This window comes from Natator depressus, chromosome 1, assembly GCF_965152275.1.
Source record: "Natator depressus isolate rNatDep1 chromosome 1, rNatDep2.hap1, whole genome shotgun sequence".
In the NCBI taxonomy this organism is placed as follows: Eukaryota; Metazoa; Chordata; order Testudines; family Cheloniidae; genus Natator; species Natator depressus.
In genome coordinates, this window is record NC_134234.1 from 206,546,253 (window position 1) to 206,567,800 (window position 21,548).

Here is a 21,548-nt window from a genome sequence, read left to right on the forward strand (position 1 = left end):
TATTTGGGAAAAGATTTGATAGTTTCTTTAAGTTCCTGTGTGAATTATGGTGTGGGGTCTTTTTTCAGTTCTTTCTAGCAGGTGGTGTCAGAGACTTGTCTGTTGATCTTGTTGACACAGTTATCATGATTAGGGACTACAATAGTGCCCCCTTCGTCTATGGGTTTGATCATTATCTGGTGGTTGGATTTCAGGGACTATCCCCTGGGTGGTACAGAGACTGCAGTGGACGTAATGCAGGGGTGGCCAAACTGGCTTGTGAGTCACATGTGGCTCTTTTACTGTTAAACTGCGGCTCACAGATCCCCCCACCCCCACCCCCCCATTCTCCACCTACCAGAGTGTGGGGGGGGACAGGGACCTCGGGACCGCTGCCTTGCAGCAGGGAGATGGAGGGGTCTCAGGGCTTCAGGAGGAGCGGGGCTGAAACACTGGGCCCTGGCAGGCGCCTCCTGTGGGGCTGAAGATTGTTGTATGCGGCTTGGAGAGTCAGTAAGTTTGGCCAGCCCTGATGTAATGCATGTCTGAGGATTTCACAGTTGATTTTTTTCCCTGAAGCAATTGATGTAATGATCCACTGGGTGCTTTTCTTCACTGTAGGGTGTCCATTCAGATGACTTGTTTTCTTGTGACTGTCAGTGGGGATGTGGTAGTTGTGGGTGGTGTCTTTGCTGTGAAAGATTTACTTGAGGTGCAGTTGGCTGAAGAATTCTTCTAGTTCTCTACATTAGTACTCTCATTAGCGGAAAGCAGCAAACCTGGAGAAATGGGACAGTCAAGCTCATGGACTAAGCAGATTCTAATGGAAGCATTTTTGGGGGAGATGCAGTGCTGAACCGTTGGTATTTGGGTAGATCCAGCACATTTCCTTGGAGGCATTTTGTAAGTTAGCCACAGTTATTTACTGCTGGAATCAAGACAGACCTTCTGTTACATGCAACATGGAAACACAAACTTAGTTTTCAAAATCAGATTCATTTTATTTTCATTCATGTATTGGCACTGGCGGTACGAGCTGGGAGTCTGCAGAAAGAGCAACAGAAGAGCCCATCCCAAGCATCTCATTAAAAATAGCTCAGTGGATCATTTTTGGTTTTGCCAGTCTCATAGCTGGTAAGACTGGGCCCCTTGTTCTCACAAGGCAGGCTTTGGAACACACTCAAGTGTACACACTCATCGGTGCTGTTGCTGATGGAGACCTGAAAGACAAGGAGAATGGGACAGCCATGGACTAAGCACATTCTCATGAAGGGATGTTTTGGGGAGATGAAGTGCTGAACCTTTGAATAGCTACAAAGTAAAAATTAAATCACACACGGTATCATTCAATACCCTAAACCTGGTCTGTAGAGACTATCCCATTTCATATCACATGTGTGAGCAGAAACAGGCTTGTGTGTCCAAATTAGGGTGTTCCTGATGATCAGCAGAAATAGACATTTTATCCCTGACCTCACAAGGCCAAATTCAGCCCTGCCATAAGAAGCTGTCACTTCCATTGGTTTCTCCAGGAGTTGCACCTATTTATGCCTGGACAGAATTTAGGTCATATTCTTCATATCTCAAAGTTATCCTTGCCACTCAACCCCTTCATCTTCTGCTTTTGCACATAACCTTGGGTATCTGAGTGAAGTAAATGAGAGTTTGCTCTACAAAAAAATCTGATTGAAAACGTTTGGGTTTAACTATCACTTTTTCCTAAGGCAAAGTCTCATTGACTTCACTCAGATCCCATGCCTAGGCTGGCAGTGAAAGAGTTAATCCTATTCACCCGAGGAAGGCCAGAGCTGTACGCAAAGACACTGGGGGAGGGGGCAAAGAAAGCTGAATGCTGGGGTGAAGCAAGCCAACACCCTCACAGGGGCTGGGTGAAGATTTTTCAGACAAATATTTTATTCACCAAAAAAATGCAGTTTCAAATCTACCAAAACTATTTGTGAGTTTTTGTGAATTTTGACTGTCTCTCAAATCAAAAAAGATTTGTTTGGAAATGCTGACAAACTGTTGCAATATTTCCAAATTGATTATTTTTGATTTTTTGGGGGAGAGAGATTTGCAAAATGGCCAGAGGAGGAGATGGTGGTGTCCCACCTTATAACTTTTAGTCCAAGTGGTTGGAGGAACTCAGGTGGGATATGGAAGACCTGGGTTCAATATCATCCTCATTTGAGGTGCAGAAGGGAGTTGATTGGGGTCTCCTGCCTCTCAGTAGAGTGCTCTAACCAGTAGGCTATGAGGTATTCAAGAGGAGGTTTCTCTGTCTCGCTTATTGAAGCTGTTCCACTCCCAAACAAACACACATACTGTTTTTAAAATTGCTCAGAGGAGTTTGAGGTGTATACCACAGAATCCTCTCAGTTACACTCCCCAAAATCCCAAGGCCGGCCCTGTGCCTACTGGGCTGATCATGGTGAAGAGGATTCTATGTCCTCTCAGGGCCTGGAGACGGCAGGATGAAAAAGCCATTATTTTGCCCGCCTGCCCAAACAACAGCTAAGGCCAGCTCTAAGGGTGAGAGCTGAGAAAGCAGTTGGAGAGTCTTGAATGGAGATCGCCCTCTTGGCAATCCTAAAATTTTACAATATACAGCTGAAAGAGTTCAGAGTAGCAGCCGTGTTAGTCTGTATCCGCAAAAAGAACAGGAGGACTTGTGGCACCTTAGAGACTATCAAATTTATTTGAGCATGAGCTTTCGTGAGCTACGTGAGCTACAGCTAAGGTGAGCTGTAGCTCACGAAAGCTCATGCTCAGATAAATTGGTTAGTCTCTAAGGTGCCACAAGTCCTCCTTTTCTTTTAGCTGAAAGAGTGGGACTTATGCTTTATAAATACTAAGATCAGATTTAAATGAGATTCACAAAACAAGCTGTTTATCTTTTCTATTTTTGTTGCGAAATCGCATCCAACAGGAAGTAATCCCTACCTTGATTAAAAGTCATATTGGAACCTTTTCCTGCAACGTTTGCTCACTATTTGAACATCTTGCTTTAAGGCACTCAAAATTATACCTATGTTCTTCTTCAGTTAGAACACTTATGCAATGATGGAAGAAGTGGGGGATTTTGTTGAGTACTGACCTTAATGAAGTAGTTTGTTCCAGCAACCACCTGCGTTTTATATTTTATGGCTACAAAGACTGGATAGGTCTTGTTCTCTCTCTCTTCCAGCTGTGGCTTCACCTGTAGAAAAAAGAAAGAGGGTTAGGTGGTGTAATGGGGTCAGCAAACCCCCTTCTCATTGTATGTCTACGGCCTCAGTTTCTTCTTCTCAGCTTCCCAAAGAATGCACATAGCCTGACATGCAGCACATAACATTTCCCTTCTTTGGGCCTTGCTTATTAACAAACAATTCAACTCAACTCAGATCTTGCAGCCTTATTCCCTAGGCTCCACAGTTCCTTGCAGCCAGGCTTCACACCCCTGTGAAAACTTGGATTGCTGCCTGGCTTTACCTGAAATACCTCTCACCTGAAGCTCCTGTTTTCTGCAAACATCTCCCCCAAAACACCTGTCCATCCACTGACCTCAGAGTCTGTCTGGCCCAGCTCCCTCTTAAAGGAGGCACCACCTCCAGTATGCCATCACATGATACTTGGTCACTGTGATACAGAGGCCCATTGCTGTCAACTGGCAAAAGGTTCGCTGTTCTCTACAAGCAACTCCTGTCTAGACCTGACAAACTCACTACACCTAACACACCGCTTTCATGGTATTCACCCATGAAGGTTAGCATGTGAGGTCTCTGTTGAAAACTTGTAACTTATCAAACCCATAATCAGTGTGAGATGTGTGTACGGGTGATATTTAAAGAACAATGTAACTGTATTGAAACTTATGCCTTTATGGCGGTCTTGGAGGGAAAGTGAGTGACTAGGGAATAATATGTCTCGGTGACGGACAATTCAAGCGGGAGGGAGTTGTCACCCATCCTGGGCTAGCCAATTATGTATTGCATTACTCATTGTCTGCCTTGGCACCAACCCAGAAAAATCAATTGAAAAAACCATCAAAGACAAACTAAGCATCGAAACCACTTGAATGTGAAAAGGAATAATAGGACATGGCATGTTTGCTGAATAAAGACAAAAGACTGATTTGGTATATCACAGGGTGGAGAAAGACGCTCTGTATACATGGACTAAGGAGGCACCTTGATGAGCAGGGGTGCTTCATGAAAGATTGGGTCTTGGCTCCTTGGGGCTAGTAAGTGCAGCAAAAGACTGAACTGTGGGCTAAGAATCTACATGATTAGATAGGAAAGGTAACTTAACTGTAGGCCCTAGTTTGCAGTTAATATGGAACCATCTGTTTCCATTACTCACACTTGTTTCCATTTAATCTTAAATACATTTTCTTTTGTTTTACTGGAAGTGAACTGAAGTGTTGGGTGTGCCACAGGAGCTGTGATCTAAGGTAAACCTGGGGTCCACTGTTCCTTTTGGAGTGGAGGAACTGGAATTTCTGTGGTGTCCGGGGATCAGGGGCTGGATACCACAGGGGGACACTTCAAAGGGACTCGGAGGCTGGGGTGCACCTATGTGCAATCTGCAGGGCAAAGGCAGGGCTGGCACAGCCCAGAGGAGAGTGGCTGGGTGGCTGACAGGCTGGTTGTGTTAGGGAGCTAACACCCAGCTGGCAAAGGCAAGACTCCCTTGTGCTGGAGGCAGGTTTGGGTGGACGAGTTTATGCAGGGGAACAACTTTAAACGCCGTGGATTTTTAAAATTTATTCAGTGCCAGTACTTCAGAAATATGATGTAGTACAAGGAGTGTTTCCCCATGATAACATACATCTGAAGGGAAGGGAAGTTTGGGGCTCATCAGTGAATTGACAGTGACATTATCAATGACCTTTTCAAAGGCTAAGTACCCGCTATCACAGTTCAGGGCAACTGCACCTGCAGTCCCCCCTTGTGTCCACCAAGCGGAGGCCCCCAGCTTTTCAGGCATCACCTCTCTTGGGCAAAGGTGCATGTCTCTCTCCCTCCTGGCCAGGGAGTTCAGGCTGCACAGCTTCCTAATCTACACGGTGATATCTCCAGCAAGCCAGACTGCCTAAACAGGCCAGCGTCTGTGCGGCTTTCTCTCCACAGGCTCTGAACATGGAGTGCCAGCAGTGACAGTTTATCGCACAGATCTTTCTAAGCAAGCACATTTATTCTTAAGGTAAAAGCATTACACAGGAAACATTAACTCAATAAAAACGTACACATGCTAAAAAATTTACCAGAGGTCACCCAAGCTCCAACCTAGGGCTCTGGTAGGTTAAGTCTTTCCAAGCTTTCCACAAGGATTGGACAGAAGGTCCTGTCCATTTGCTGGATCAGAAAAAAGGCCCCAAGTCAGTTTAAACTATTTATCTAAAAATCCTTTTAACCAGTAAATACAAGTATCTCTCCAGGTGGTGTTATAATCTGAATTAATTTGCCTCACCTCCCCACACTGTTCTTAATTCCTAGAGGGCTATGGTTCCCCTCCCCCACTGAATTATGTACAATCCCTCAATCACACATAAATGTTTGCATTTTTAATTCAACGAACTCCTATAATACTAATTTAATTCAATATGCTTTGTCCAGGATATTACAGGTGAGTGTCATATCTGTCACAATCAAGTGACTTTTTAAAATTTTCCCTGAGACTATTATGATTACACTCACCTGATGGGGTCATCGGAGTGAGATCTACAACCTATCATGAAGGACGACCCATCACTCTCACAGATCTTGGGCGACAGGCCAGTCCTTGCTTACAGACAGCCCCCCGAAACCTGAAGCGAATACTCACCAGCAACCACACACCACACAACAGAACCACTAACCCAGGAACCTATCCTTGCAACAAAGCCCATTGCCAACTGTGTCCACATATCTATTCAGGGGACACCATCATAGGGCCTAATCACATCAGCCACACTATCAGAGGCTCGTTCACCTGCACATCTACCAATATGATATATGCCATCATGTGCCAGCAATGCCCCTCTGCCATGTACATTGGTCAAACTGGACAGTCTCTACATAAAAGAATAAATGGACACAAATCAGACGTCAAGAATTATAACATTCAAAAACCAGTTGGAGAACACTTCAATCTCTCTGGTCACTCGATTACAGACCTAAAAGTGGCAATTCTTCAACAAAAAAACTTCAGAAACAGACTCCAATGAGAGACTGCTCAACTGGAATTAATTTGCAAACTGGATACAATTAACTTAGGCTTGAATAGAGACTGGGAGTGGATGGGTCATTACACAAAGTAAAATTATTTCCCCATGTTTCTTCCCCCCTCCACCACCCACTGTTCCTCAGACGTTCTTGTCAACTGCTGGAAGTGGCCCACCTTGATTATCACTACAAAAGGTAGTCTCCTGCTGGTAATAGCTCACCTTACCTGATCACTCTCCTTACAGTATGTATGGTAACACCCGTTGTTTCATGTTCTCTATGTATATAAATCTCCCCACTGTATTTTCCACTGAGTGCATCCGATGAAGTGAGCTGTAGCTCACGAAAGCTTATGCTCAAATAAATTGGTTAGTCTCTAAGGTGCCACAAGTCCTCCTTTTCTTTTTGGAGTGCTCTGGTACATCAGCCCTTCTCAGATTCAGATGTTATGTGTCTCAGAGGAAAGCATTCAAGAGACTTCAGCTGTGAGGCAGCATGGACTGCAACAGCTAGTGGGTCCCAAAAAGCTCTGACACCCAGCACAAAAGAAATACTAATTTACTACGGCTGCCAGAAAAGGACAAATACCCTCGGCTCACTCAACAGCTCAGAGTCCTTCTCAGTTTATCCTTTGTGGGACAGTTCAAAAAAAAAAAAAGAAAAAAGTTGGGGTCCTCAGGCCTCACTGTCTGAATATCTTACTCCATCCACGCAGCAGAGGTCGTTGGTCAGAGTTCAGTTCTGTGGTACGACTCATTGGGGGCCCCCCTGCCTTGCTCTTTCACACTGATGCAGCATCTTCTGCTTGAGTGTCAACTCTGGAGCAGCTGTTCCAGTGCGTCACAGGCTGCCACTCTCAACCCAAATGCTGCAATCACGACACTCCTCCCAAAATCCCAATACACCCACTCTTGACGAACTATTCTCCCAGTTCCCATGGAGCCTTTCCTTTCTGCTGCTCTCCGCAGATTCACCACACTACACCCAGGCTTCCCACTTCTTTGGAATTGTTGAGTTAAGTGTCCCCTCAGCACCAGCTGTCCTTGTCTCAGACAAATAAACTGTCATCCTCCACCCCCACCATTCATGTCCTTCCCAACCTCCAAGCACTATTTACCCATCAGTTATTTATGGAAAGGGCCCACCCCTTCAAGGGAGGTCAAGCAGCCAGCTGCCTAGACCCCAAATGGACAGTTTGAAGCCCTTGGCTCATGCCTATTTAATAAGTAATACATTCCTGAACAAATGTATGGTTGGTTGTTGTTTCTGGACTCAGCTAGGTTTAGGGCAGAAATGAAGGTATCACTCAGGGGTCAACAATGCTACAAGAAAACCTCTCCAAAATTGATAGGGCTAGGGCTTCTGGGGTTAGGTTTCACCAGGGATCTTAGGCACCCTGCTGACTAGTGCAATTCTTAGCCCTGAGTTAGGCACCCAGGTTCCCCCTGTATTGTATGAGGAGACTTAATTGCCTAAGAAAGGGATTCCCAGAAGCCAGCAGTCAGATTGGGGAGCCATCTAAGCTGGCCAAAAGTAAAATGGAGAGAAGAGGGGCAGGGCATAGGGCCCAGATCTACAAACGTACTTAGGCACCTGACTGACGGGCCGGAGAGAGGTGCCCATCTCTGCCTGGAATTCGTGCTTTCAGATTGCCAGATGAAAAGTGCCTTGTACCTGCTGAGGAAATCAGGGCTAAAATCTTTTACTCTCAGAAGAGCTTTTGGCAGAGCATCATTTCCCTTTGCTGTGTTTTTAATGGTCTGCTTTGGAGCCTCTTTTAGGAGCATTTGGATACTACAATGAAATCCAACATAATGACAGCATTGTAGGTGGGGAAACTGAGGCAGAGAGCACTGAAGTGACTTCCCCAAAGTCAGGCCACACAATGAGTCTGTGGCTGACACAGGAATCACATCCGTCTCATGACTACCAGTCCTAGGGCACCAACCACAACCCGTTGTGCTTCATTCATTAGCTAACTGGGAACTTTGACCATTTCTTTAAGAGCATCTAGTCAAAGGCAATTCATGTATTTAAGCCAATCGGCAATGACATTTTTCTGCTGGCAGCCACTTTCCCTTTCCATAAAAGGATGCATGAAGGGTGGGGTGAGAGCCACCACGAGTCTTCTCGTCAGCAGTCTGGTAGTCAGATGCTCTCTGTTGCTAAGAAATACCGTGGAGTTCCCAGGTGACGCACAAATGCCAAGTACTATTCAAAATCTACCTCTCCAAGGCACACACAGATCTAAGCACAAGGTAAAAGTTTCACCTTTTAGAAAATAAAGAGCAATGAATAATTGTATTTACATGTTTAAAAGATCACTGAACAGACGAGTGCTTTAAATGAGGGGTTCTCAACCTTTTCCTTTCTGAGGCCCCCCCAGCATACTATAAAAATTCCACAGCCCACGGTGTGCCACAGCTGTTTGTCTGCATATCCAGTAGATTAAGAGCCAGGGCCAGCAGTAGGGGGTGGCAACCAGGCCAATTGCTTGGGACCCCAGGCCGCAGGGGGCCCTGCAAAGCTAAGTTGCTCAGGCTTCGGCTTCAGCCCCGGGTGTCAGGGCTTGGGCTTTGGCTTTCTGCCCTGGGCCCCAGCAAGTCTAAGGCCAGCCCTGCTCTTTGGTTTATTTAGGCAGACCCCCTGAAGCCTGCTTGCAGCCCCCCAGGTTGAGAACTGCTGCTTTCAATCATTCCAAGTACATGACAATTTCCTGAAAGTAGTTCAGAAATCATACATATCTGCCCTCCAGAGGCGACACTCTGCTCTCACTTAACAGGGGAGTCAATTTAAGAACCTCAGTTGACCCGTGTGAATGAAAGCAGAATCTGACTTGAAGATTCACCTTTTGCGCCATATTTGTGTCCCCTGAAAACTAAGAATTGTGGCCTCGTTTCTGACATATGCTGGGAGCACATTTAAACTTGGATTCTAAGATTTTTTTGGACAGAGACCGTCTGTTACGTTTCTACAGTGAGCATACACACAACAGCAGTAGTATTTTGTAGTTCTATAGTGCCTTTCGAGGAAGAATCTCAATGTGCCTTACAAATAGGAATTAACAGTCCCCATGTGAGGAAGGGAAGTGTTATCCTCCGCTGCCCCCCTCCATTTTACAGCTGAGGAAATTGAAGCACAAAGAGGCCAAGTGATTTGACCAGGGTGTCACAGTGAGTCCACAGCAGAGCCAGGCAGGCCCAGGACATTTCCCCCTCACCCCCCAGCCCAAATAACCTTCAAGGGGCCCTAAATCATTGTCAGAAAGGCCAAAGTTATAAATCACAGGAAAATACTGACTTTCTTAAACTCTTAAAATCCACGATTTTCCAGGGATCCAACTAGCTTCTGGACTTCTAGAAGATTATTTGTTTACAGGGCCCCCGAAATACCCACTCTCCTCCTCTGCCCCCCCCCCCCCCCCAGTAATGGGACCCTAGAGCTAGCCCTGGCAATAGGAACAAAAGCCTGACTCCCTGGCCTGCTCTGCATTAGCAAATGGGACCCCCGATTCACCGCCGGTGCAGCTCCACGAGCCCAAGTACACAAGTACACAAGTGGGCAGAACAATGATATTTTTACTGCCCTGCCAGCCAGTTCTGTACAGATCAGGGTTTGATGACACAGTTGTAAGGACACTTAAAACCCTGTCTACACAGGTGCTTCTACCGCTGCTACTAGCCGTGGAACTGTACTGGTGGTTAATTAGGCAGCGCAGGCTCAGCTGCAGGTGCCCGTACTGACCACTAGAGCTTGCTGTCTTTCATACAGTTCTATCTGCAACACAGCCGTCAATGTCTCTAGAGCTCCCAGAAGACTGAGAAGCAGAATAGCAGAAGACTGGAAGAAAGCTAATGTGCTACTATTTAAAAAGGATAAATGGGGTAACCCAGGTAATTATAGGCCTGCCAGTCTGACACTGATCTCGGGTAAGAAATTGGAGCAGCTGATTCAGGTCTTGATTACTAATGAATTAAAGGAAATCACTATACTTAATGCCAGCCAATCAATGGGGATGTATGGAAAATAGATCCTTTCAAACAGATTTGAAATCTTTTTTGATGAGATTATAAATGTGGTTGATAAAAGGCAACACCGTTGATGTAATAGAGTACTGTATGGCATTATACTTGGTGCCGCATGGCATTTTGATTAAAAAGCTAGAACAATACAAAATTAACACGGCCACCTTAAATGGATTAAAAGAATGAAAAGTTCTATGCCTATGCTGTACAGGAGGTCAGACTACATGGTCCCTTCTGGCATTGGCAGATACGAATCGAAGAATTTCCTGGACTGGAGTCAGTGCAGTCACTTCTTTAGCAATTTTTCCATGCCACATACTACATGCTTCTAATCAATCAAGAGGGCTTCCATTTACAATGCTTCTTGTTAGATTTTAAAGGAAATTTTAGCTTCATTCCATAATCTCTCTGGAATTTGCTTTCGTGCTACTAGTTTCCGTTTTGCATCTTTCATGGGATGCAACTCACCTGGTCAGCAATCTCTTGGATTTCTGGAGTCGCGGGTTTGGTCTCGGTTAAGCCTCCAAGCATCATAGTGGCAAATAACTTCTTAGGATGTTTGGAAACTCTGACAAGCAAAATTTAGAGCAAATGTGACAAAGAATAGTCAGACATCTGACATTATCTAGTCACACAGTCATGTGGTTTGTATAGGTGGAGTTTACCATTGTCAGGCTTGTGAGGGGAGAGGAGGGAAGAAAGGAACAAAACAACATTTAAAAAAATGTAATATTGTCAATAGTAAGAGAGAGAGTACTTTAAATATCATTATGTGAATAGTGGTCCGTGGACACCAGAAAAGCAGAAAACAAATAACTCCCTGACCCCTATTAATTATGGTAGTTGGTTCAGGCTGGTCTGGCAATTTCTTGACTCATCACCAGTTGCAACACCTCTAATTGGGGTGTGACTCTTTGTGGTTCGGGAAGTGATTGTGAACACTGAGCTACACCCAAATATTTCTCAATATTTGCCTTAAAATTACCACACATTCTCCCCTGGTTTCATTGCAGCAATTCTGGTTTATCCCTAAGAGTGCAAAGCTAGCACTCTTTAATTCTTTTATTTCTCTATTGTTTATTAGAAAACTGAAAGGTTTTCTAACTGTTGAAAGGACAGAGGTAAGAATGCTGGCACATGCTGCCGCCTTAACCCCTTCTTTTCCTTGTGTTTTACCTTTTATTTGAAGAAATATGACCCACCCTCCAAAATGAGCGTGCATGTAGATTCTTTATCAAACTTTTTACAAAACCTACGTACATTTAGCAATTAGTCTTCTTTCTAATTTTGCACCAGGAATAAAATTTCCTTTTTCTACATTATTCCTTTAGCATTTGTCTATAAAAACTGGCAGATAGGCCTAATCTTTAGAACAATTTCCCTTATTCCTACTTAAAGTAATGTAGTTCTTCACAGCCTTTTGTATTTATTGAAAATTAGCACCTCTTGGCTTAAATTGTATTAGAGGCTCTTAATTTTAGTACAGTTTTTGAAGGACAAATAAATTAAAAAGTTTTCAGCAAAACATACAACACACAAAGCACCACTCATGCCTCCGCACCCCACCCTGCTCTATTTCCCAAAGCAATTAAGCATACATTCAAGCCAACTTGTAGACTATTTTATAGATAAACCATTGTAAGAATACATTCAAAATAATTCTATATTATTATATAGATAAGTCACCAACACACACACACGTTCATGTTTTTCAGCATTATTTTATACCAAACACGCACGTATACACAGCCTAACTTAAAAGAATTCTAACCATGTAAAATTGGTTAATACACCCGACTGTAGACAAAATGAAGATTTCGTTTGAACTATTTATGTAAAACAGCTGATTACTTTTGAGATAAGGATGCTGCTCATCCCCTTCAACACACAACACCAACATCCACCCATCTCTCCTCCTTCCCAAAACAATTAAGCATACATTCAAGCCATCTTGTATAGATAAACTGCTATAAGCATACACTCAAGCTAGTTTTATAGAAAAGGCGAACACACATTTATACTTGTTTTTCAGCATTCACAGACACACACACACCCCTCTAACTTACAGTGTATGAGTACCTACATGGGGAACAAAGAGTTGACAATTGGCTCTTCAGCCTACCAGAGAAAAGGATAAAATGAGCCAATGGCTGGAAGTTGGCTACTGATGATGATGGGGAAGGTGATGGTGATGAGGAAGATGATGGCTCACATTTCAGGTTGTCCTGCAAGGGATGGGGTGCATAGATGGATGTTCAAATGGACATTCTGTAGTCTGTCTACCTTGATGGGGTGGAGTGTTTGTGACTTTGCTAAATGTATTAATAAATTCTTCGTAAATATAGAAGATTTCAATATATTGATTTCAATTACAACACAGAATACAAAGTTGACCATGCTCACTTTATATTGTTGTTTGTTACAAATATTTGCAGTGTAAAAATGGTGAACAAGAGAAATAGTATTTTTCAATTCACCTCATACGAGTACTGTAGTGTCATCTCTTTATCATGTAAGTGCAACTTACAAATGTAGATTTTTTTTTTATTACATAACTGCACTCGAAAACAAAACAATGCAAAACTTGAGAGCCTACAAGTCCACTCAGTCCTACTTCTTGTTCAGCCAATCTCGAAGACAAACAAGATTGTTTACATTTATGGGAGGTAATGCTGCCCACTTCTTATTTACAATGACACCTGAAAGTGAGAACAGGTATTTGCATGGCACTTTGTAGCCGGCATTGCAAGGTATTTACGTGCCAGTTATGCTAAACATTCATATGCCCCCTTCATACTTTGGCCACCATTCTAGAGGACATGCTTCCATCCTGATGACGCTCGTTTAAAAAAAAATGTGTTAATTAAATTTGTGACTGAACTCCTTGGGGGAGAATTGTAGTCTTCTGCTCTGTTTTACCCGCATTCTGCCATATATTTCATATTATAGCAGTCTTGGATGATGACCCAGCACATCTTCATTTTAAGACCACTTTCACTGCAGATTTGACAAAACGCAAAGAAGGTACCAATGTGAGATTTCTAAAGATAGCTACATCACTCGACCCAAGGTTTAAAAATCTGAAGTGCCTTTCACAATTTGAGAGCTTAAAAGAGCAACAGTCCGGTGCAGAAACTACAGAACCCAAACCACCAAAAAAGAAAGGCTGCTGCCGGTGGCATCTGACTCAGATGATGAAAATGAATATGTGTTGGTCCGCACTGCTTTGGATGATTATCTATCAGAACCTGTTATCAGCATGGATACATGTCCTCTGGAATGGTGGTGGAAGCATGAAGGGGCATATGAATCTCTAGTGCATCTGGCACATAAATATCTTGCGTTGCCGGCCACAACAGTGCCACGCGAATGCCTGTTCTCACTTTCAGGCGATACTGTAAACAAGAAGCGGGCAGCATTATCTCCTGCAAATGTAAACAAACTTGTTTGTCTGAGCAATTGGCTGAACAAGAACTAGGACCGAGTGGACTTGTAGGCTCTAAAGTTTTACAGTGTTTTATTTTTGAATGCAGTTATTTTTTTGTACATAATTCAGCACTTGTAAGTTGAAAAGGAGTACTTGTGGCACCTTAGAGACTAACCAATTTATTTGAGCATAAGCTTTCGTGAGCTACAGCTCACTTCATCGGATGCATAAAGTGGAAAATGCAGTGAGGATGTTTTATACACACAGACCATGAAAAAATGGGTGTTTATCACTTCAAAAGGTTTTCTCTCCCCCACCCCACACTCCTGCTAGTAATAGCTTATCTAAAGTGATCACTCTCCTTACAAATGTGTATGATAATCAAGGTGGGCCATTTCCAGCACAAATCCAGGGTTTAACAAGAACGTCTCAGGAACAATGGGGGAGGGGGTAGGAAAAAACAAGGGGAAATAGGTTACCTTGCATAATGACTTAACCACTCCCAGTCTCTATTTAAGCCTAAGTTAATTGTATCCAAATTACAAATGAATTCCAATTCAGCAGTCTCTCGCTGGAGTCTGGTTTTGAAGTTTTTCTGTTGTAATATCGCAACTTTCATGTCTGTAATCACGTGACCAGAGAGATTGAAGTGTTCTCCGACTAGTTTATGAATGTTATAATTCTTGACATCTGATTTGTGTCCATTTGTTCTTTTATGGAGAGACTGTCCAGTTTGACCAATGTACATGGCAGAGGGGCATTGCTTGCACATGATGGCATATATCACATTGGTAGATGTGCAGGTGAACGAGCCTCTGAGAGTGTGGCTGATGTTATTAGGCCCTGTGATGGTGGCCCCTGAATAGATATGTGGGCACAGTTGGCAACGGGCTTTGTTGCAAGGATAGGTTCCTGGGTAAGTGGTTCTGTTGTGTGGTATGTAGTTGCTGGTGAGTATTTGCTTGAGGTTGGGGGGCTGTCTGTAGGCAAGGACTGGCCTGTCTCCCAAGATTTGTGAGAGTGATGGGTCGTCCTTGAGGATAGGTTGTAGATCCTTGATAATGCGTTGGAGAGATTTTAGTTGGGGTCTGAAGGTGACGGCTAGTGGTGTTCTGTTATTTTCTTTGCCAACAACAATATAAAGTGAGCACTGTTAACTTTGTATTCTGTGTTGTAATTGAAATCAATATATTTGAAAATGTAGAAAAACATCCAAAAATATTTAATACTTTTCAATTGGTATTCTATTGTTTAACAGTGCAATTAAAACTGTGATTAATTTTTTTAATCATGATTAGTTTTTTTAATTAATTGCACGAGTTAACTGCGATTAGTCGACAGCCCTAGTATTATTTATGTTGATTACTTAAGAATTCCCAGTTGTCACTTTGATGGTAGACAGATCCTTGTCTCAAGATCAGGCCCAGTATTATTAAAATTACTATATAGTTGTGAACCCCAGTGTGCACAGTTGCAACACTCACACTGTAGGAACTCTTCTATATTTACGAAGAATTTATTAATACATTTAGCAAAGTCACAAACACTCCACCCCATCAAGGTAGGTAGACTACAGAACGTCCATTTGAACATCCATCTACGCACCCCATCCCTTGCAGGACAACCTGAAATGTGAGCCATCATCTTCCTCATCACCATTACCTTCCCCCTCATCATCAGTAGCCATCATTCTGGCACCTCCCAAGGTCTACATCTCTCTCTCCTACTGCCCACAGGCTCAGATGTAAGTTTTATAATATGTTATGCTGACACCACTGTGTCTAATGCATATTCAGTAGGGGTTTCTCCCCTTTTCCTTATTTGTATTTCCTCATCCTACTAATGTTGAGGTTCTATATCCTATATCATATCATATATATCTATATCATAGAATCCTTCTATAGGTTACTATATTAATACGTGTAACTACCATTTCAGCTCATGATCATACCCATCACCCCTTGCGTAAGTGGATTTGCGGTTATTACTTCCATGTTCCTTGCTGTAGCACTTACTGGAACATTCTAACTCCTACCATTGAGCAGCTCTTCTTAGGTCTTGTCTACACTGCCATTTAACAGCACTGCAACTTTCTCGCTCAGGGGTGTGAAAAAATGCACTCCTGAGCGCTGCAAGTTTCAGCGCTGTAAAGTGGCAGTGTAGACAGTGCACCAGTGCTGGGAGCCACACTCCCAGTGATGGTAGCTACTCCCCTCGTGGAGGTGGGTTTTTTATAGCATACCCTTAGTTCCCAAAATCTAAAGGTAACTGTTAATCTATGCCAAGGGTTCCAGCCTACTTAACCACACTTATGCTAATTTATGCTTTAGCTAATGTCTTACAGGATACAGGCCTGTAGGTTTCCTGCATTACAGCTGAATATAATGAAAGCAGCTAAATATAATGAAGGCAAGGCAGTGAATATAGCAAAGGCAAGCTAGCCCTATGGGCTACACCATGTACAAGACTAAATGCAGGCCTAGTTTAAACTATTTGTGGAAAAAAAGAGCTAACACCACTGTCAAGTTGCCTTCCCCACTCTGAATGCTAGGGTACAGATGTGGGGACCTGCATGAAAACCTCCTAAGCTTACTTTTACCAGCTTAGGTTAAAACTTCCCCAAGGTACAAACTATTTTACCCTTTGCCCTTGGACTTCCGCTGTCACCACCAAATGTCTAACACCGGTTACTGGGAAAGAGTTTGTTTGGAAACATCTTTCCCTGCAAAATCCTCCCAAATCTTACCCCCCTTTTTCTGGGGAAGGTTTGATAAAAATCCTCACCAATTTGCATAAGTGACCACAGACCCAAACCCTTGGATCTTAAGAACAATGAAAAAAGCATTCAGCCTCTTAAAAGAAGAATTTTAATAGAAGAAAAAGTAAAAAGAATCACCTCTGTAAGATGAGGATCGTAAATACCTTACAGTGTAATTAGATTCAAAACATAGAGAATCCCTCTAGGCAAAACCGTAAGTTACAAAAAGACACAAAAACAGGAATATCCATTCCATTCAGCACAGCTTATTTTCTCAGTCATTTAAAGAAATCATAATCTAACGCATATCTAGCTAGATTACCTACTAAGTTTTAAGACTCCATTTCTGTTCTGTCCCCAGAAAAAAGCATCACCCAGATGGACCCAGACCCTTTGTTTCTCCCCCCTCCAGCTTTGAAAGTATCTTGTCTCCTCATTGGTCATTGTGGTCAGGTGCCAGCGAGGTTATCCTAGCTTCTTAACCCTTTACAGGTGAAAGGGTTTTTCCTCTAGCCAGGAGGGATTTTAAAGGTGTTTACCCTTCCCTTTATATTTATGACAAACACTTTTACTTTATTCTCCACAAACTATGCCCTTGTTGTTCAGATAAAATGTACCTCTTTCAAAATTTAAAGTATGAAATGTAGATTAATTAAAATGAGTAACTTGGATTTAATTAACATAAAAACAGCAGTGGAGAGAAACCTCTCATTTAGTGTTTGAGAGGCAGTAGATATAAACAAAATGTTCTTAAAATTCAGTGTGCCTTAAATGCTTCAGTAAATATTTTGCATGAATAACTTTTTTTGGCACATTTAGCAAAATATAAAAAAGAAATTAAAAATCATGAAATACACATGTAACCCCCAAGGAGATTCCGTAGATTCCTGGGACTCTGTCTGCGGGCAGCTCTGGGAGAGGCACACTGTCCCTGGTAGGGAGGGGGAGCCAAGGCAGACTCGGAGTCCTCCCAGCAACCAATAGGGAGTGAGGGGCCCTCCCAGGGAGAAGCCATTTGGTGGTCAGTCTGGAGCCAGCCAGGAAAAGGGCAGGACTGGCTGCCTGGGGAGCTGGTGAGTCCCAGGCCTGCATGCAGGGTTCCCCCTGAGAACAGACCTCTAGGGAACCAACAGTAGATCCCTCAGCTGGGTTTTTCCTTCCCCACTGATGATTCCCAATTTGTAGCATATGCTGGGAAACTTCCCAGCCAGGCTGAGTTCTCCCTCCAGCTCCCTGGGTGAGACCAGTCACCACATGGTCAGCTCTGCCCTGTCTGCTAGTTCAGGGAAGCTGGCTGCTGAGTGTGTGACTGGAGGCTGGGCTAGGAGGCTACAGTTTGGATGTTAATGTAGTTGTGTAACCTACACCTTGAGCCCTGCACCCCTTTGTGGTGAGGAGAAATCCTGGGACCGACGCAGCCTGATTCCTGCCTGAGGAGGATCCCTGCCAGCAGAGATCAGCCCCTCTGCAGTGACTGAGGAGTCCAGAGTCATCTTCGAACCTGAGGATGATTCACGGAGTTTGTGAGTGCACCATCGGTTAGTTAGTCAGGGAATTTGTTCTGGGGACCCCCTGCTCCCTGAACTGTGTCCTCAAGCCAGGGCGTAAGGGTTTGAGGATTTTATAACCTGCTGCATATTACACCTGTGGAGGGATTTACCACCTTCTCCCACCTGTGAGTCCTATGGGCTGTACTAAACCCAGTCAGCCACACTGCTAAACCACTGCAAAGAAGAATTTTGTGGTTATAGGTCATCAAGGGCCCCAGCAAAGTATGCGTACCAACGGGACACTAATTCTACATTTGCTACATCAAGTCACGGGTATTTGCAGTGTGGGCACTGGTGACCCTAAAAATAGGGTTTTACCCTGGTCTGTTGGTATTTGTCTCCTGTTTAATATAATTAATTGTGTTGAATATATTTTTATGTGTTTGTGTTATTTCTTGGAAGTCTCCAACTATCTGGCAAGTAAGTGGGGATTACTCTGTCTTTAGACTTTTCTGCCCAAGCTTCCCTGGTGACCCTGCCAGGAAGGAGTGAGGGGAGTGGAGGCACCGCCAAATAATTTCATAGGAAAAAAAGAAAAGAAGATTCACCCCGCTGAGTGGGTGGCAGGATCCAAAAGAACCCAGACCTGTCCATCAAAACCTGTAAGCGGATTGGCATTAAAGGAGGTAACCAGGTGGAGAGGGGGCGCTACACTCAGTAGCCCAGAATTTTAAAGGTAACGGGGGGGGGGGGCAGGAAAAAGAAAAAGAGTACAAGGTTAAGAGAGGTGGTCTGGATTTTAGGGACATTTTGACAAACGTTTCAAATATTTAGTGATTCAGTTTTGTATTTATTCTGTTAGTTTGCATACTTTAGCATGGCTAAACACGTGTCATAAAGAAACTCTGCCTAACCTCATGAGGCATTATATTATCCCTTTTGTTATTCCAAGTTTAATAATTGCTTTCACTGAGGATCAGAAATAGTAAATAAATTACATTTACAAAGGCATCAGAAGGAATGTGTACACATACCCCCTCCCCCCACACACACCAATTTCCGGCATGCTGGGGAGGAGTGTACCCTTAACAGATACCCCCTGCTGCTCTCTCTTCCCTCTGGGATTTTGGGAAAGAGTTGGCTGGGAAAGGACGGGGAAGAAGGGAGAAAGGGGACTGAAGAGAGAGGACCACACAGATAGGAGAAGAGAGGGGCTATGGGCAAGGGGAAGAGCGAGAGAGAGAAGATGAGAGAAAGGGAAGGAAATGGAGAAAGAGAGACAGGGTCATGTTGAAAGCAGGGAGTGAAAGAAGAATGGATTTAGAGCGTGCAGAGCAGGGGTGGCCAACCTGATCCTGAGAGGGAGCCAGCATTTACCAGTGTACATTGCCAAAGAGCCACAGGAATACGTCAGCAGCCCACACATCAGCTCCAGCCCTCACTCTCAGCGCCTCCCATCCACTGGCAGCCCCACCAATCAGCACCTCCCTCTCCCTACCTCCCGATCAGCTGTTTTGTGGTGTGCAGGAAGCTGGGGGGGGGTGAGAACAAGGGCACGGCAGGCTCATGGAAGGGGTGGAGTGGGGGCGGGGCCTGTGGCAGAGCCAGGGGCTGAGCAGTGAGCACCCCGCAGCACATTGGAAAGTTGGTGCCCTGGAGTCGGTGCCTATACAGAGAGCCGCATATTAACTTCTGAAGAGCCGCATGTGGCTTTGGAGCCACAGGTCGGCAACCCCTGTTGCAGAGTCTAGTGCATGGGGCACCTACAATGCTTGACTCCATGCTGGTGGTACAGAGCTACCGTACCAGACATCCAGAAGGGACTAGTCTGCCACAGGGCTTAGAGGAAACACCCTGCAGTGGGGTTGGTTACCATAGTTTGGAACCAGTCCTGCAGACACGTAAGCATCTGCACAACTTTACTCACACAGATAGTTCCATTGGCTGCCTAGGGGCGTGTGGTGCTTTGGAGTAAAGTGTTTGCATTACACTGGTGATGAATCTGGCCCAGTAAATGCAATCTTACCTACAGAATGGAAGGCTTTATGCTGATTTATTCTGACATAAATTGGCAAAGTTCCCTATGGATAGGAACTCTGATGGGCACCAGGTTATAGCTGTATAAAGCAGCCATAATTCCACTGTTGCGTGATGAAAGGGGGATGTACAGCCCAGAAGTAGATGGTTCTGGCAGAGAATGGGGCCTGGCTAGGGTCTCCATTGTACATAGAGCTGACTGGGCATTTTCTATTGAAGTGATTTTTGGACAATTTCTTAAAAAAATGAAATCTAAATTTTCAATGGGAAATTTTCAGTGTTGCTGAATTTTGGGGGGGAATCAAAACAAAGTGTTTCATTTCAGGGCTGTTCAACATTAAACTGCTTCCGCCCAGAGTGCCTTGATGGTTCATGGGAGTCATAGTTCAGGTGCTTTGTGCCCCCATTCTTTCCCATGACCTGGACCCTTACTACATTCCCCATGATGCACTGTGGTCTCCCTTCTGACAGGGCCACATGGCACCTCAGGGAGATGTATTCTTGCAAAGGAGCCTGCCCCATGCGGAAGAATGAAAGCATGAGGTACCCAAAACTACCTGTCCCATGAGGCAATAAGCAAATGCAGTTTAATGTCAAACTGACTTGAAACAAAATGTTTCAACATTTACTAAACAAATTCTTTTGTGAAAATTTTTGCTATTTTTCCAATTTGGGACATAAACAAATGTCAAATTATTACAATGTCCTGTGAGCCAAATTCCTGTTTTGTCTCAGCTGCATTTATGCAGTATATACTCACCTCCTGTTGTGTGTGCTCTTCCTCCTCCTGGCCCCAATTCAGGAAACCTGTGAAGATTAGACTATTACAAAGCTGCCTGAATATGGATTTAAGAGCCTAACTTCAGGCACTCAACTGAAAATTTTCATGTTAACCCCTGTGCCTTAGTTTCCCCATCTGTACAAGAGGAATATTAATACTTCCCTTGTTCTTTGTGATGATTAAGTATTTAAGGATTGTAAAGCAAAGCTAAAAGTCACCTGAATTCACATAAAAACCTCCAGTGGCCAATCCCCCGCTCTCTCCCACCCTACCCCCATTTTATTGGGACAATTGGCCGCTGCAAATGTTATAATGTTGATGTGCACAAAGCCCAGCACAAGCAGGTTCCGCTTCTTCAAAAGAAGAACTAAAGATCACAAACATGCGTTTCCCTTACTGTGAGTATTTCTTTCCTATAACACACTGTTATGCTCAAGGTTGGGTGTCTCCCACAAAGCATGTCTTTGATCTACAGGCAGTCACACACCTCATTGAGGCTATGGCATCCACCTTTCATTCAGGCGAAATAACACAGCAGTTAAATACCCATTTGTTTAACGACCACTGAAAAAATGGAAGGCACCACCCAAAGACTAGACTGGATGCAAACACAAGGGCTGGGGATTGCTTTGTGAGGAGCTGCGTGTGTGTCTGTAAGTCAGAAGCAGCCACAAAGCAGGGAAAGAGTTGTTCTTCATTCCTGTAATGTCTGCCACCCCTTCCTACAAAGTAAATATTCCCTCCCCTTCCTGTAGGAGCCACCTGCAGCAGCTAGGGGCTGCAGGGTACCCCTGCAGCAGCCAGGAACTTGGGGGTTCCTCCACCACCAGCAGCTCCAGGGACCCTGTAATGGGGTCCCTGCAGGG

At 44.0% G+C, this 21,548-nt stretch overlaps 1 protein-coding gene across 3 annotated transcripts in view; it reads right to left on the bottom strand.

Annotated features, from left to right (window-relative positions):
* Window positions 1-994: 994 nt before the first annotated feature.
* The window catches only part of LOC141984620 (cystatin-B-like), a 99,227-nt gene continuing 78,673 nt past the window's right edge, over window positions 995-21,548 (bottom strand). The window contains exons 1-4 of one of the 3 annotated variants that reach the window (XM_074947765.1): window positions 16,701-16,778; window positions 10,658-10,757; window positions 3,077-3,178; window positions 995-1,199 (exon numbers count right to left, since the gene is read on the bottom strand). In XM_074947765.1, coding sequence (XP_074803866.1) covers window positions 1,065-1,199; window positions 3,077-3,178; window positions 10,658-10,723 — 303 coding nt within the window. In that variant the 5' untranslated portion in view covers window positions 10,724-10,757; window positions 16,701-16,778 and the 3' untranslated portion in view covers window positions 995-1,064. Of the gene's footprint in view, window positions 1,200-3,076; window positions 3,179-10,657; window positions 10,811-16,700; window positions 16,779-21,548 lie in introns of those variants that run through there. The other 2 variants (XM_074947774.1, XM_074947758.1) reach the window with 2 other exon arrangements.